Here is a 17503-nt window from a genome sequence, read left to right as displayed (position 1 = left end):
TGTAATGCGGTTTATATTAATTTTGAAAATGAGGCTTTTTGTTCAATCCTAACATTCATCCTTCCCCACTTAGCCCACCTGAGTATCCACTGTAATTTCTTCAACCCATGGTTTCTTCTATTAATGTTCTTATCTGTTTACACTCTCTCTTTCCTACAGAAAGCGAACTCCAGACTACTGAGTTATTCGGTGCAAGACTTTTGCTTGAATGTAGCAAAGAGCCAGAATCACAACCATAAGTGCAAAGGTTGAGGGAAACAAGGTATTATTGGGTCCACTGGCAGCTATGTAATTAGCCATGACCATAACTGAAGTGGAAGGTAAATAATCTCCAGTACTGAAAATTCAATAAAATACTAAACAACCTGATAAATGTGTGAAGTATAGGTTAACATCTGTGTACTTGATAGATCTTGAACATGTTTGAAATGCAAAATTATTCAAGTTTAAATATTTAGAATGTTATCTCAAGCAATGGCTTTATTTCACCAAATCAAATTCCTCACATTATAAATGCACTTTTTTTTTTTACATACCATCAGTTCGATTAGCATTATACAACACTTTTTTTCGCTTCTTCTTATTTTTCTTAGCACACCAAAGTTTACCTAAAACATAACAGCGTTACTCAATCATGCACATTTGAAATAAATTTCAAAGTCAACTTTTAACCAAATGACAGAACATTGTCAGAGGTTAGAAAGTGCAAGGTAAGAAATAAAATTAGTTGTTTTCATCAAAACAGGGAGGAATCTAAATGTGGTGAAAACTGCATGACATCTTTGATCCTAGAACAAACAGCAAAGGAGACCAGCCGTTGCTCATCGTTGGTTCAATTCTTTGACCCTTTCCACAAATAAGGTAGCAAATGTTTTACGTCAAGGAGTTAATCACTCAGAAAATTATAATTGCACATGCTGTTACCCTACCTGCTACTGCTTTCCAGATCACAAATCGCAACATTAAAATATTCCAAACTCTTCTCTGTAAACTCAACTTATCTTAGTTTTCTTCCTGCATTCTAACTTTCACCAAGTCTCTCATCCATCATCACACTACACGTTCTAATGCAACCTCGTGTGGTGTGGTGTGGTGTGCTGTCAAATTTTGTTTGGCAATGCAGCCAAGAAGTGGCTGGGATGTTTGTCACGTTCATGGTAGGAAATGCAAATTATTTTGTCAATTAATGCAAATTCATATCCTTCAGTTATAGCCATAATTTTCCAGGGAGATTGGACAAATGAATCTCTGGATATTTAAGGCGGAGATTGACATATTTTTGATTAGTAAGGGTGTCATGGGGAGAAGGCAGGAGAATGGGGTTGAGAGAAGATAATTCAGCCATGATAGACAATAGACAATAGGTGCAGGAGTAGGCCATTCGGCCCTTCGAGCCAGCACCGCCATTCAATGTGATCATGGCTGATCATTCATAATCAGTACCCCGTTCCTGCCTTCTCCCCACACCCCCTGACTCCGCTATCCTTAAGAGCTCTATCTAGCTTTCTCTTGAAAGCATTCAGAGAATTGGCCTCCACTGCCTTCTGAGGCAGAGAATTCCACAGATTTACAACTCTCTGACTGAAAAAGGTTTTCCTCATCTCCGTTCCAAATGGCCTACACCTTATTCTTAAACTGTGGCCCCTGGTTCTGGACTCCCCCAACATTGGGAACATGTTTCCGGCCTCTAATGTGTCCAATCCCTTAATAATCTTATGGTTCAATAAGATCCCCTCTCATCCTAAATTCCAGCGTGTTCAAGCCTTAGTCGCTCCAGTCTTTCAACATACGACAGTCCCGCCATTCCGGGAATTAACCTAGTGAACCTACGCTGCACGCCCTCAATAGCAAGAATATCCTTCCTCAAATTTGGAGACCAAAACTGCACACAGTACTCCAGGTGCGGTCTCACTAGGGCCCTGTACAACTGCAGAAGGACCTCTTTGCTCTTATACTCAACTCCTCTTGTCATAAAGGCCAACATGCCATTAGCTTTCTTCACTGCCTGCTGCACCAGCATGTTAACTTTAAGTGACTGATGAACAAGGACACCCAGATCTCTTTGTACTTCCCCATTTCCTAACTTGACACCATTCAGATAATAATTGGCCTTCCTGTTCTTTCCACCAAAGTGGATAACCTCACATTTATCCACATTAAACTGCATCTGCCATGCATCGACCCACTCACACAACCTGTCCAAGTCACCCTGCATCCTCATAGCATCCTCCTCACAGTTCACACTGCCACCCAGCTTTGTGTCATCCGCAAATTTGCTAATGTTACTTTTAATCCCTTCATCTAAGTCATATGGCAAAGTTGAATGGCAGAGTTGACTTGATGGGCCGAGTAGCCTAATTCTGCTCCTATAACCTATGAATACTATAACTACAAGAAGAGCATCACGATTTCCATTAGCTTTTGCTGCTAATGCAACAATAGCAATGATTTTAGTTCAGCATTTTGTCGTTGACTATTTGAATCCACCAAGATTTTATTGCTTTTGGAATGCCTTCATAATCTTGTCACTCCTTTGATCTATATATAATAATTACATTGTGATATTAATTCTATATGATAATGGTATTACAACATATGATATCCAAAGAGATACGTTCTAATGTACTCTATTCTGATTTGGATAATATTTTCCAAAATATGGTTTCTCTATGAACTCAATGTAAAATATCACCTTGAATCTCCAGGCTTAATAGCAGTAATTACTTTCATGAAAACAAATGAAAAATTGCAGTACACTACCCAATATTCACTTCAGGGCAAGAAAGGATCTATATATTCAAGATGATTTCAAACAGTCGAGCTGTTTTTAATGCTTCAGAAATGCTCCAATGTACCATTGATGTCTAAGCTGTAATTAGCGAAGTGCACAAAATAAAGACTTGTGGACTGACAAGATTATGAAAGCATTACAAAAACAATGTTGTTATAGATATACACACACAAAATATAAATGAGCAGGATTCCACTAATCCTATAGGTGGTAAATGAACTGGCCATAACAATTATACTGCAGCAAGGGTATCAGATCTGTGGTAATTTAATAAGGATAATCAGTTTAATTGTGAAAAATAATTAAATTGGAGGCTAATGAACTGGGAGTTATTTTGAATCATTCAACTCCAAACTATAACCTGAGAGGAAGAACAAAATAAAATAAATAAACGAGGAGAAACAAGTTAAAGAAATCTTTCCTGTTTGCAACATTGTGCTTTATCATAAAAACAATAGCTGATTGGATTTCATGTGATATCTCATTTTTTTTCATAACACTGGCATGGCACATTGCTATTTGAATGCGTTTGGGCGATTGTGACATTCACTTTAGGTCAGTCATAGAAAGTGACTATTCGGTGTCAGAGTATTTCATTCCAATGTCATGGGAAAAGATCTCCAGGTAGCAGAATGTAGTTGTTGCGAGATATTGCCTCTTCCTGCTCCCAATTACTGCCTACAATCAGGTTTTAAAAAGAAACTGCTCATAGATGTCACTTTCAATCTCAAATATGAATATATAACCTTCAATGTGAAAATCCAATTTTGGCTTGAAATTACTTAAATTTGAATTTATATTTCCATACCTGATTTTTCAGGCTCCTTGTCTTCTTCTATTGTTTGTTTCATGGCCTCTCTTTGTTGCTGGAAGCTCTTCCCTGTTTTCATGAAGGAAATAGATTTACAGAAAATGCACAGAAAATAATTCATACTTTAAAATTATCATTTATTAGAAAAGTTTATTTACTTGTCCAATCCAAAAAAGTAAATTTATCACGTATTTTTTAACCAAGCATGTTAAAAGGCAAGCTTTTCTCTGCAGGTTATTTAAAGGAGACCACAAAAATCCAACATAATAAAGCCGGCAACTCAAAAGAATCGATTTAAACATCATCTTTGTTGCTTTAAATTGGTGAAGGAGGGGTAGTAAATAATTTCATCTTGCATTGCACTCAAGCTGTGCAAAAAGGAATCCAGGTCTGTTGATCCCACAATAAGGGTGTTAAAGAAAATATAGTCAATTGACCAAGGGCAAAATTCAGCTGCAATGTAAAGAAGATTGCCGACTCGATTTCTTGTTAAATTTCTAGTTGGAATCTAGATTATATGGTATGAAATAGTATGAAATGTCCTCAAATCTTGGTAAGCTTTACAAAAAGTTTGGCACCAATGCATACACCCATCAATAAATAAATTAGTCCAGTGATATATCATTAAAATGAAGGAATGATGACACTTATGCCATGATAAAATAATATCAACAAACTTGAAGGCCAAATGCAATACTGTTCTCAAAATTAGGAACAATCTGAGACATTTATGTGAAGCAAATTTTTCTCTTTACCATCAAGAAAGGCAAAGTGTACTTTTTCAACAGATGAGAAATGATATTCTGTGGGGGTCCTACCTGGAACAAGCCCAGCTAATGGCTGATTGTCTTCATCTCCATCTCTATAAGCCTGCCACCAGTTGGGGTCTTCTTGACTTATTACATGAAGTATGTCTCCTTTTTGGAAAGATAGACCCAATTCACGACAGGGAATGTATGGATCATCCGAGGGGTCATAATCAAAGTGGGCTTTTACATGCACCTAAAAAACAAAAATGGTTTCATATATAATCAACATTTAGAGTCATAGAATCATACAGCACAAAAAAAGGTCCTTTGGGCCAACTCATCCATGCTGACCAAGATCCCTCATCTCTCATTTACCAGTTTGGCTCACATCCCTTTAAACCTTTCAACTCCATGCACTTGTCCAAATGTCTGATAAATGTTATTGTACCTGCCTCAACTACTTCCTGCGACAGCTAGTTCTATATCTCCACTACAGTCTGTGTAAAAAAAGTTGCTCCTCAGGTTCACATTAAATATTTCCCCACCTTAAACCTATGCCTTCAAGTTCTTGATTCGCCTACCCTGGGGAAAAAGACCCTGCATTCCCCTATCTATTTCCCTCTTGATTTTACACACATCTAAAAGATCACTCCTCAGCCTCCTGCTGGGAGTAAAGCTAGAAGTCCTGCTGGGATGTTAGCTAGTCAAGAGTATTTAATTGTCATATATACCAAGAACTGATCAATGAAGTTCTTACTTGCAGCAGCTTAACATGCCTATAAACACAATACTGGGTGGTATGGGACTTTTCACGCAAGCTGCCTTTTTGAGACAGTACCTCAGATAGATCCCTTCAATAATGGGGAAGACTTCCGGAGTTTTGTGTGGATCCTTATCAAAGGCCTTGCTGAAATGATCTCTCACACACAAACCAGGCTAACTATCCCCAATCAACCAGTTTTTCCAAAGGATTATACATCTTACTCCTCAGAATCCTCTCCAATAACTTTCTCACCACAGATGTTAGGCTTACTGGTCAAAAGTTCCCAGGTTTTTCTTTGAAGCCTTTCTTAAATAGAGGCACAACATTAGCCACCATCTAGTCTTCTGGCACCTCACCCACATTTGACAGGAATTCACATATCTCAGCCAGGTCTCCTGCAATTTCTTCTCTGAATTCCCATTTCGTAGTCTTCATTGCTTTTAAGATTTAGAAAAAATTCTGCCAACATCGCCATGCACCCATACCAGGGAGCCTGAGATCCAAGTCGTACTGTTTGATCAATATTTTTGTAATGTCACACTAAAGCATTTCCCAGGGCCTGATAAAAACGATTCAGCAGGAACCCAGGTATGTAGACCAGTTCCTTGACATATAGCAAATTTTACCAATCACCTCCCGATTAAAATTCGCCTGACAGCAATCTTCTACCAAACAGGAAACAGAATAACATGCCCAAAGTCTAGTTAACAAAGTTTAATACAATAACTTTTTTTATTGCAAATATATTCACTGCAGTTAACCTTTGCTCTTCTAATATACTGGCTGACAGATTACACAAACTTGCAGTTTTGAAACCTGTACGGTGAATCATTGACCAAGAAGAAAAACAAGCCTTCCCCCATTTTGTCATCTTGTCTCAATAACTTTCCTACCCCACCACCACAAAGATGGATAAAAAAAACATTTTGCCGTACATCCACAAATCACAAATGTGCACTTTTCAATTGGTTCAACTATTTTAAAAGTTAACAGATTCAGCTGAACTATTAGGACTACCACCAGTTTGCTAAAAGAATAAGATACATTCAAATACAAGTTAAAAAAATAATTCAGATCAGTAATGGTTGGGTTCTTCTGAGTCAGTTTATTTAAATCTCACTTACCACCATTTCCTTGGCAGGAGGAATCTTGGTCTGCTGACTGGGAATCAGCACAAAGGTCAGCGTACCATGCATCTCAGCCTACGTACAAAGAAAATGTTGGTTGATTTTATATAGAGGTGACCATGGACTCAAAGATCACATATGCACTTGCAGAGTTTCAAGGTTCAAAAGAACATAGTTTTAAAATGACAAATAGAAATCACATACCAACAAGTCGAACACCTCATTAACATCTTTTCCACGAATCTCAATTCCATTTATTTCAAGAACTTCATCTCCTTCATGCAGTACACCACTCTTCTCTGCAGCTCCACCCTTGACTATTCGACTAATAATCACAGATTCAACATCATTACGTACCGTGGCTCCCTTAAAAAGGAACACAAAACAGCACGTTATTCAAGTTGAAGGTCAACTAGACAGGTTAAATGCAGAGATTCTGGCTGAATCAACTGACGCCATGAACTTATCAAGGAGGGCAATAAAAAGACCCATGGTGCTTATCCTTGTGAGAAGCAAGAAAAAAGATTAATTCACAATTCTTTGTCCCTAGCGATCCCCTTGTCAATGTCATAGATAAATCTCCCACTCAGAAGAATGTGCTTAACAATTATACCCTACATCACATTACTAATAACCATGTACCTGAATTTATTAACCGGTTTTATTAACCGTTTTTTATTAACCGGTTTCTAACATCACGAATCACTGGTGGAACAAACAACCAGCATTGTTTGAACTGGCCTCGAGCTTGCAGCACCTTCTTGAAGAGAGGAAGGGTTGCAAAAAAAATGTAATGGCAGTTTTTCAGGCAAGATTGTAAGTGTAAAAGTTTTGAAAAGGGCCACTAGATGGCGTTAGCATGCTGTATTGAAATGAAGGATATGCCAGATGAAATGCATGAGAAATAAAGAGTGAAGACATAAATATGTTAAAAGAGATCAATAGAATACTTTCCATTGACTCTTGCTGAATGCAGTAATGAGCAAGGTTACAACATGAAAGTGTCATTGACATCTTTTCAGAAGAAATAGATAAAGCAAATAAATGCTAAGCTTACAACTTTAAGCAAAAAGCAAACTGTGGGTCCAGCTCAGCAGGTCAGGCATCAATTGTGGAGGAAAATGGACAGATGACTTTCAGGTTGGGAAGTCTGAAGAAAAGGTCCTGACCTGAAATCTTCTTCTTCTTAAGCCCTTTGCTCCTCTAGGGAGCATAGGCCATTGACAAATGTCCTCCACCTCACTCGGTTGTTGGCGGTTCTTTCGAGATCTCCCCATTTGAGCCCACTCCCAGACATTTCTGCCTGGACACCTCTTCTCCAGCTGTTCCTGGGGCGACCTCTTTTCCTTTTTTCTTGGGGGTTCCATTTCAGGGCTTGCCAGGTGATGTTTGTGGCAGGTTTTCTGAGGATGTGTATAATGGACTGCCCACTGGCCAATTTGATTTCCCCTGACTGTGTCCATCTTGTTTCTGCCAAGCCCAGGACTGAGAGATTGTAGCGCACCATTTTGTTGGCAACAGTGGCAGCCTTGCCAGCCTGGAACATGGTTCAGATGTTCCATGCCCCCACAAGGATGGATTTCTTTGGCGTCAGAAGGTGTGTCAGCTTCCCAGTGCTCTTGCGGGTTTGGCTGGGAAGCGTTATGTTCCATGTCGCTGGGGCACCTTCTTCAACCAAGTGTGTAATTTGGATTTCATTCGTCAAAGTTTCTGTAACTCACACTTTTTTCCAGGGTGGGGTAGTTAACCCCACGCCCAACCCTCAATTTGGAGGACCAGGGACTGCTTCGTCTGCCTCCTAACCCATGACCTGTCCGGTTTGGTTGAACCTGCCAGGGATATAAAACCCCATCCGGCATAGCTCACAGGATCACTGGAGTACGCAAGCCTCTCCACCACGTCAAGGTTGCAGTCCAGGAGAAGCCTGACCTGAAATGTCAATTGTCTATTTCCTTCCACAGATGCTGCCTGACCCACTGAGTTCCCAAAGCAGCTCGTATTTCGTTTGAGATTATAGCATCACGATTAGCTCAAGATTATGGCTTTATCTTGCACTAAATGTTATTCACATCATCCCCTCTATCATGTATATGTACACTGTGGATGGCTCGAATGTAATCATGTATTGATTTCTACTGATTGGTTAACACGCAACAAAAGCTTTTCACTGTGCCTCGCCTCGGTACATGTGACAATAAACTAAACATCTGCAGTTGCCCGTGACAACATTTTTAAGCAATTGAGTAACAGGGATTAAACCTTCTCTTCTGCCAGATTTGTGAATCGAATATAAATCGTTCAATATTCACTAATATACTTTAGTATATGAATGTAGTTATTTCCCATCAACTTAATTCAATTTGAAGACAAACTTGAGTTTGCAGAATCAAGCTCACTGGAGAAACGACAAACCCTCAGCAATGGACATCTAAACTGATAGGTCCAGATCTGCAGTAATTCAACACTTAAATCTGTGCACTTAAATAGGGAAATGGCTTTAAAATAAGACCTTACAAAAACTGTTATTCCAAATTGGTTTTAGCCAATGTATTTTTGAAACATCATCTCCATTGTGTCAATTCGCACACAGGAAGCTTTCATTAACAGCACTGTGGCAATGACTAGATTTTATATTTTTATAATGCTGAATGGAGAATGAATACTGATAACTTTAATTTGCTCACTCTTTGAAATACTACCTTAGGATTTTTTTTTAATGTCCACCTTAACAGGCAGGCAGTCTCAAAATAATACCTCATCCAAGGATGGGATGCCTATCAATGTGGTACCCCTAGTTTACTGCAATGGATGGTGAGCATAATAAACTGGCTGTAGGCCAAAGGATTCTTGGGTCATGTAAACATGTACATCAGGAAAACGAAGGAAGGAAATGTTGCTCTCCCTTCTTTATATTGCTGCTCTTAATATATGAAACGGAACTGTTACGAACAAAAATGATAAATGTTATAAATGTTGTAACAATAGTAAAAGCACTTAACAAAAGATAGCTTGCAGCAGATTAGATGCAATTTTATCAAGGTTTCACCAGCCTACCTCTACCTACACCACCAACTTTTAACATAGTCTCTTAGTTTTCACCAAATTACAGTTCTGTAGTAATTAACCCCGAATCTCTTTCCACGGATGTTTGTTGACCCAAGTATTTCCAGCATGTTCTGCCTTGACTACGAATTAAAGTGAGCAAGTGCAAGATATATACTGAAGAAATGAAATGAAGTGATTGATTGATTTACTTCAAGTAGGATTTGCAATTAAATTGCCTGCAAAATTACAATGAGATTAATGTACTGAAAGTTAAATCGTCATTGTAAATTGTTCTGTACAAATACTTTCAAACTTTGTTTTTAATCCAAAACTATTTAGACAATTCTTGTTAGGCTCTTTATCCTTGCATAGTTTCCAAACTGATAGTATTTCCGATATTTTGAAATGAAAAGTTCCAGAAAAAAATCTCAAATAAAATGTTCTATCTTTTTGAATATTCTCCCCCGAATATTAGGTCGCCTGACCTAGATAGGTAGATAGAGCTCTTAAGGATAGCGGAGTCAGGGGGGTATGGGGAGAAGGCAGGTACGGGCTACTGATTGGGAATGATCAGCCATGATCACATTGAATGGCGGTGCTGGCTCGAAGGGCCGAATGGCCACCTCCTGCACCTATTGTGTATTGTTTGACTACTTTATGTTCTGTAATATTCCATATCAGTTGAAAAATTGGTCTATAAACCTTGCACATGGAAAGCATGGAAAGCATATAATAATTTAAATATTCACTGGTTCATAAGTTCATAAGTCACAGGAACAGAATTAGGCCATTCGGCCCATCAAGTCTACTCCACCATTTGATCATGACTGATCTATATTTCCCTCTCAACCCCATTCTCCTATCCTCCCCATAACCTCTGACACCCATACTAATCAAGAACCTATCAATCTCCTCCTTCAAAATATCCATTGACGGCCTCCACAGCCTTCTGTGGCAATGAATTTCAGATTCACCACCCTCTGACTAAAGAAATTCTTCCTCATCTCCTTACTAAAGATATGTCCTTTTATTCTGAGGCTATGGCCTCAGATCCTAGACTCTCCCACTAGTGGAAACATCCTCTCCACATCCACTCTATCTATGCCTTTCACTATTTGGTAAGCTTCAACGAGGCCCCTCCTCATCCTTCTGAAGTCCAGGGTAGCGTTTCTCAACCTTTTTAACCTTGTGGAACCCTTGAAATCATTTTCATGCCTCAGGGAACCTCTATATAAAAAAATATTATATATCTTTATTAATGTTTGCTTTATATTGGTTCTAGTCCTGGGGAAAATAAACCCACATATGACCACTAATTGCAGTAATTTAGAGTATAATGTCACCTTGCTTATTGAAGTACATATTAAAGTACTTGAAGTACATATTAAAGTACTTGAAGTAAATTCGCACATTAATTGATAATCAGCCCAAAAAGGTGGTAATTGGCTTTTCTGCTATGTTTTATATTTATCCCCGTCTTAATTAATCAATATAGTTATATAATCTTGCACTTGAATTTAATATTTACTCACAGTTCCACCACTGATTTTCTGGCACTCTTGGTTCCAGAGCTTTGCTGGTTTATCCATTTTACCGGACCAAAGGAGGTCACGGCCTCCAAGAGGGGTACAACGGTACCGGAAAGGTCCACCTAGGCTTCTGGAGGGGGGGCCGAGATACCGGCCTGCAAAGCCAGCCAAGGAAATCGGCTATGGGGATAGATGTGTTGGCTCCAGCTGGGCTGGAGTTCCAAGCCCCGGCCGCAGGTTGCAAACTCAACCCACCGATCGGCCGTGGAAGTCCCAATGAGGTTGAGATTGGCTGTCTTGCCCAGCCTATGTGCCACATTTTCGGGGAGACTTCCAGGGCGGATGGGGGATTTAAAGTGGGTTCTCGTAATTATGTCTGGATTTTTCTCTGAACACCTAGCGACCACTAGCGGAACCCTAGCGTTCCAGGGAACCCCGGTTGAGAAACGTTGGTCCAGGGAGTACAGGCCCCGTGCCGTTAAATGCTCATCATATGTTAACCCAATCATCCTTGGGATCCTTGTCGTAAACCTCCTCTGGACCCTCTCCAACGCTAGCACATCCTTCCTCAGATATGGGGCCCAAAACTGCTCACAATACTACAAATGCAGTCTGACAATGCCATATAAAGCCTCAGAATTATATCCTTGTTTTTATATTCCAGTCCTCTCAAAATAAATGTTAGCATTACATTTGCCTTCCTTACAATTGATTCAACTTGCAAATTAACTTTTTGGGAATCCTGCACCAGCACTCCCGAGTCCCTTTGCACCTCCGATTTCTGAATTCTCTCCCCATTTAAAAAAGAGTCTATGCCTTTAACCCTACTACCAAAATGTATGACTTCACACTTTGTCACTCTGTATTCCATTTGCCACTTCTTTGCCCTCTCTCCCAACCTGTCCAAGTCCTTCTACTGAGTCCCTGCTTTCTCTACACTAACTGCCTCTCCACCTATCTTTGTATCATCTGCAAACTTGGCCACAAAGCCTTCAATTCCCTCAGCCAAATCATTGATATACAAATTGAAGAGTAGCGGCCCCAGGACCGACACCTGCGGAACACCACTAGTCACAGGCAGCCAACTTGCTATCTTGCTAAATGACCCTCAAAATGGCGGCACTGCCCTAGCAGCTGCCGCTCACCTGCGGTCCATTTGTCTTTGTGTTTTTGTTGTTTTTTTTGGTCTTAATTGTAGTTGTGATGTGGTGTTTTTGTGTTTGTGTACTATGTGTGTATGTGGGGGGGAGGGGGAAACTAACACTGTAAATAGATGTCCCTTCAGAACGGAGACCCGACCTTTGTTTTCTGGGCCGTGTCTCCGTTCCTGCTGCGGCCTACCATCGGCCCAACTCCTGGAGCTGTCGGCCTCCGGGGCTCTGGTTCGCGGAGCCCGCGGATCGGACTTACCACCACCGGAGCCGGCCGTCTTCGGAGGCTGCGGGAGCGGCTGCGGCTGCGACTCGCCTTAGGCTCGGGCCGCGTGGATGCCGACATCGGGAGCTCCAGCAGCGGCAGCGTGATCGCCCGCCCCGGATCGCTTGGGGCGCGGACATTTCACCGTCCGGCGCGGCCTAAGATAGGCCGCGGGATATTTCTCTGCTGGGCGGGGGCTTCAATGTCGGGAGCCACGACCGCCCCGACATGCAGCAACAGCGGCAGCAGCAGCGTGTTCGCCCGCCCCGGATCGGACTTATCATCGGCGGAGCCGGCCGTCTTCGGAGGCTGCGGGAGCGGCTGCGACGCGACGCGCCTTGGGCTTGGCCCGCTGTGGACCGTCCGGTGCGGCCTGCAACCACAACAACCTGACTGCGGGCGAGGACAGCAGGAGAAGGGAAAGACATTGTGGCCTTCCATCACAGTGAGGAGAGAGAGGACTGGAGGAGACTCACTGTGATGGATGTTTCTTTGATGGATGTTTCTTTTTTTGTGTGTTTTTGGGGTTGGGTGGTTTGAGTGCCTGTTTGATGCTTTTATTGTTGGACTGTGTTTTTGGGGGTTTTGGGGTGTGTGATTTGAATGCCTATTTAATGCTTTTATTGTTGGACTGTGTTTTGGGGGGTTTTTGGGGTTGGGTAATTTGGGTGCCTGTTTAGTGCTTTTATTGTTGGACTGTGGGTGATTGAATTAACATTTTGTTCAAGATGGCCGCGCCGTTGTGTTTGGCTGCCTGCCACTATGTTTCTTTTTTTTTTCCTAGTCAGATGTGCAGCACTTTGGTCAACGTGGGTTGTTTTTAAATGTGCTATACAAATAAATTGACTTGACTTGACTTGACTTGCTATCCATGCTAGGAATATGCTTGGAATATCCAAATATTCACTGGTGAGCATCTATTGCTGCCCCAAATCCCCTTGGACGGGTGGTCACCACCTTTTTTTGACTGCTTTCGTCCTCTTGTGAACTCCCAGTGCTGTGAAGTGGACACTTCCAGGATTTGGCATTGACTGCAGCAAACAAAGCTCCGATACCCACCCCACGCTGGTTCTGTCCCATACGTCTTGGATGCTGAAGTCAGATTTGCTGTCTAACATTACAGTCTAAACATATGGGTGAAAATAAACCAGAGCAAAAAAGAGACTACAGACTTTGGTTATTGAGTAGACCTACTACTCGTGGTAAAAAGCTGTTTTTATGCCTGGCTGTGGCTGCTTTGACAGTCTGGAGTCGCCTTCCAGAGAGAAGTGCTTCAAAGAGTTTGTGGCCAGGGTGAGAGCGGTCAGAGATGATCTTGCCCGCTCGCTTCCTGGCCCTTGCAGTGTACAGTTCGTCAATGGGGGGGAAGGTTGCAGTCAGCAACCTTCTCAGCTGATCGAACGATCCGTTGTAGCCTCTGGATGTCGTGCTTGGTGGCTGAGCCAAACCAGACCATGATGAAGAAGGTGAGAACGGACTCAATGATAGCAGTATAGAATTGGACCATCATTGCCTGTGGCAGAAGTCAACTGTTTTCGCTTTTTCTTTATTTTCTTCATTTAGCACACATTGTCTAGATGTTCAGGCCTGCGCAGTTCCAAGTTGTCTGGAGATTTATGAATGCAATACAGGATTGGGTAAATTAAATGCTACATAATACTATAAAATTGGTGTCACTTAATGTAAATGGGATGAATAGTCCAGTTAAAATGAGCAAGGTCCTGGCTAAACTGAAAAAAGAAAAGGCTCAAGTACTATTTTTACAAGAAACCCACCTGCCTCAACAAGAACATGAGAAATTAAAATGCTTTGGTTTTAGAAATGTATTTTATAGTTCCTACAAAACTAGCCAAAAGAGGGGAGTGGCTATCCTTATCACAAATGCAGTCCAATTTGAATGCCATAAAGAAGTCAGGGACAAAGAGGGAAGGTATGTATTAGTTAAAGGAAAGCTGGAAAACAAAGTGGTGACACTGATCAATGTATATACCCCCCCAAGAGAGTACCAAATGTTTTTTCAAAACTCTGTTTGACATTATTGCCTTAGAGACTGAACCTATTTTGATATGTGGAGGGGGCTTCAATGTGGTCATGAATCACAATTTGGATATGACAAGCCTCAAGAAAAACAAGGTGCATCTGACCAAGTTTATTAACACATCAGTGCAGGAAATGGGCCTAATTGTTGGGAGAGAACTTCACCCTTTAGAGAGGGACTATGCACACTATTCAGTGCCTCATTCAGTCCACTCCAGGGTTGATTACTTTTTAATGAATACTTGTGAAAGCCACAGGATCACATAGTGTAAAATCAGGGTGGCAGATGTATCTGATCACAGTGCGATCAGCTTGACAATACATCTGGATAGTAGAAAAAGAAATACTGTATGGAGGTTCAATGTGGGTATTTTGAATAATAAGGCAAATGTGGAACAGATAAGGAAAGAGATTAAAAGGTACCTAGAAGAGATAGATAATGGGGATGTGGACCCTGTAATACTGTGGAATGCTATGAAGGCAGTTATACATGGAAAGCTGAAAGCTGATTGTGATGATGTCAACACATAAAAAGGCCTGGCTAGCCACATTATGGACATAATGTAGAAAATTTGAAAGAACTGGAAAAACCCCATAAAAACATACAGGATCAGTTGGTATTAAAATAGATTAAGGAAATAAGCGGGGGGGGGGGGGGGGGGGGGGGGGGGGGGGGGAGATATAGAAAAAAGGGCAAGATTTGTAAAGCAGACCTATTATGAAGCAGGTCCAAAAGCAACTAGACTCCTGGCCAGACGCATGCATAAACAACAGGCCTCTAATACAATTCATAAAATAAGAGATCCTCAAATCAATCAATTATCACATGTGCCAGATGAGATAGAAAGAATATTTGAGGAGCACTTATAAGTAACTCTATTCCAAACCACCATCAGCTGACGAAAAAACAATGAGAAGTTTTCTTAACTCACTCGACCTGCATTCTATTGGTGAGATACAGAATACCATTACGTCACAATTTATTGTTAAGGAGCTGGAAGCTGCAAACAGTAGACAATAGACAATAGACAATAGGTGCAGGAGTAGGCCATTCAGCCCTTCGAGCCAGCACCGCCATTCAATGCGATCATGGCTGATCACTCTCAATCAGTACCCCGTAGACTTAAGGCTAGTAAATCACCAGGCAGCGATGGGTTTCCACCAGAATGGTACAAGGCCTTTAAGAAGTAGCCAACACCTCTGCTCCTGTCTTACTTTAACTGGACCCTTAAAGAGGGCTGGGCTCCCCATCATGGAAGGAAGCAATTATTACCATTTTACCCAAGGAAGGCAAAGAAAAGAGCAAAGTAAAAATTTCAGGCCAATCTCAATTTTAAATGTAGACTACAAGCTATTTACCCCAATCATTTGCAAAAGACTAGAGACTTTTGCACCATATCTGATTAATGAAGACCAAACTGGATTTATTAGAGGGCCAGGACAATATTAGAAGAACCTTCCATATTGTGGATAATACTCAAAAAAAGGGTACGAATATGGTCCTGGTTAGTTTGGGTGCAGAAAAAGCATTTGATAGTGTTAATTGGGTATTTTTATATGTACTAAAGAGATTTGGTTTCAATGAAAATGCAATTCGGTGTATTAAAACAATTTATCATGAGCCTACAGCTACGATTAAGGTAAATGGAAACCAGTCTAAAAGGATCCAGTTAGAGAGAGGCTCAAAACAAGGATGCTGTCTTTCTCCTACTCTCTTCATTTTATATACTGAACCCTCAGCACAAGCAATAAGGCAGAGAGAAGAATAGGGGGGAAAGAACATATCATTCATTGTTTTTCTTGAACGACCAGATATGTTTCCCAAATCTAATGAACCTACTTGAAACATATGGACACTACACAGGGTATAAATTGAACATAACAAAAACACAAATTATTTCATTTAATTATTCTCCATCCCAACAAATCAGAGATGCATATAATCTGAAATGGAATTCCAAAACGATGCAGTATCTTGGTATAACCAAAACACTTTCCAACATGTTTGAAACTAATTATAACAAAATTGAAGAAAACATCAAAAAGGATGTTGAAAGGTGGTCTACCCTTCCTTTAGACTTCGGAGCCAGAATAAACGGTTAAAATGAAAATCCTACCTAAGCTACTATATTTATTCCAATCTCTCCCAATTCATGTTCCCCAAGACAAATTCATAGCCTGGGATAAGATGAACTCTAGATTCATTTGGAATAGAAAAAAACCAAGAATAAAACGAACAACACTTCAACTGCCAAAAAGCAAGGGGGGAATGGCTTTAACAAATCTGAGGGAATATTTTTATGCAGCTCAACTCAGACCTCTGGCTTGTTGGTGTAGACCTGATTGAGTCTCGATGGACAGAAATGGAAAGGGAGATACAGGGTTACCAGACCCAGATCTTGGTGGGAGACAAATATCTGAGAGGGGCTTTGAGACATGCTATGGATCCAATAGTAGCATTTACATTAAAAATACAAATTAAAAAGAGGGGTTCATGCATTGAAGTGGTTCGCATATGACTCAAAGTTTAAGCCAGGGGTGTATGGTTCAAGATTCAAAGAATGGGCACAAAAAGGCATAACGGCAAAGTGTACGGTTTCAGAAAATGGTGAGTTTATGAGGCAAAGTATGGTCTCGAAAACAAAGATTTAGATACTTGTAATGAAGAGACTACTTTACAAAAGAGATAAGGCCGGAACTAGATGGAACTTCAAATAATGTGATTGAGGTGATTGTCGATGCACACAAGCAGAAGGGGCCTCGGGTCATCTCTGCTTTCTACCAAGCTCTGGGAAGAAGCAGGGGGGAATCAACACTCTACATAAAAACAAAATGGGAAGCAGAGTTAAAGATTCAAATAACAGAAGAAGAATGGTATTAAATGTGTGACAATGTACATCCACAAACTCACTAGGATAGAGAGAATTCTGCTGGAAGAATTTAACTCGCTTTTTGATAACACCCAAAATAAAAAGCAGGCAACGTTGCACAACAACACTGTTGGAGGCTGTGCGGGAGTATGGAGGCTGACCACTCGCATATTTTCTGAAAATGTGCAAAGATAAGGCCATACTGGGAAAATGTTAATGCAGCGGTTAAAAATATTTTGGGTTATAAAATCCCAAATACCTGCCCTGTGATGTATCTTGGGAACATTAAAGATGTTGTGATGAGAGAAGATATCTACTTGACTAAAGTTCTACTTGCAGCAAGTAAGAAAGCCGTTACCAGACAT

The 17503-nt window shown here is 40.7% G+C and overlaps 1 protein-coding gene across 1 annotated transcript in view; it reads right to left on the bottom strand.

The window, feature by feature from the left end:
- LOC144597251 (protein PALS1-like) overlaps positions 1–17503 on the bottom strand; it is a 75933-nt gene that overhangs the window by 7519 nt on the left and 50911 nt on the right. Inside the window, exons 7-11 of the mRNA XM_078406344.1 lie at positions 6446–6607; positions 6239–6316; positions 4421–4604; positions 3600–3671; positions 537–608 (exon numbers count right to left, since the gene is read on the bottom strand). Of these exons, the coding sequence (XP_078262470.1) occupies positions 537–608; positions 3600–3671; positions 4421–4604; positions 6239–6316; positions 6446–6607 (568 nt within the window). The remainder of the gene's footprint in view (positions 1–536; positions 609–3599; positions 3672–4420; positions 4605–6238; positions 6317–6445; positions 6608–17503) is intronic.

The sequence above is a fragment of the Rhinoraja longicauda genome, chromosome 10 (genome assembly GCF_053455715.1).
Source record: "Rhinoraja longicauda isolate Sanriku21f chromosome 10, sRhiLon1.1, whole genome shotgun sequence".
Taxonomy (NCBI): domain Eukaryota; kingdom Metazoa; phylum Chordata; class Chondrichthyes; order Rajiformes; family Arhynchobatidae; genus Rhinoraja; species Rhinoraja longicauda.
This window is presented reverse-complemented; position numbering and strand designations above follow the sequence as displayed.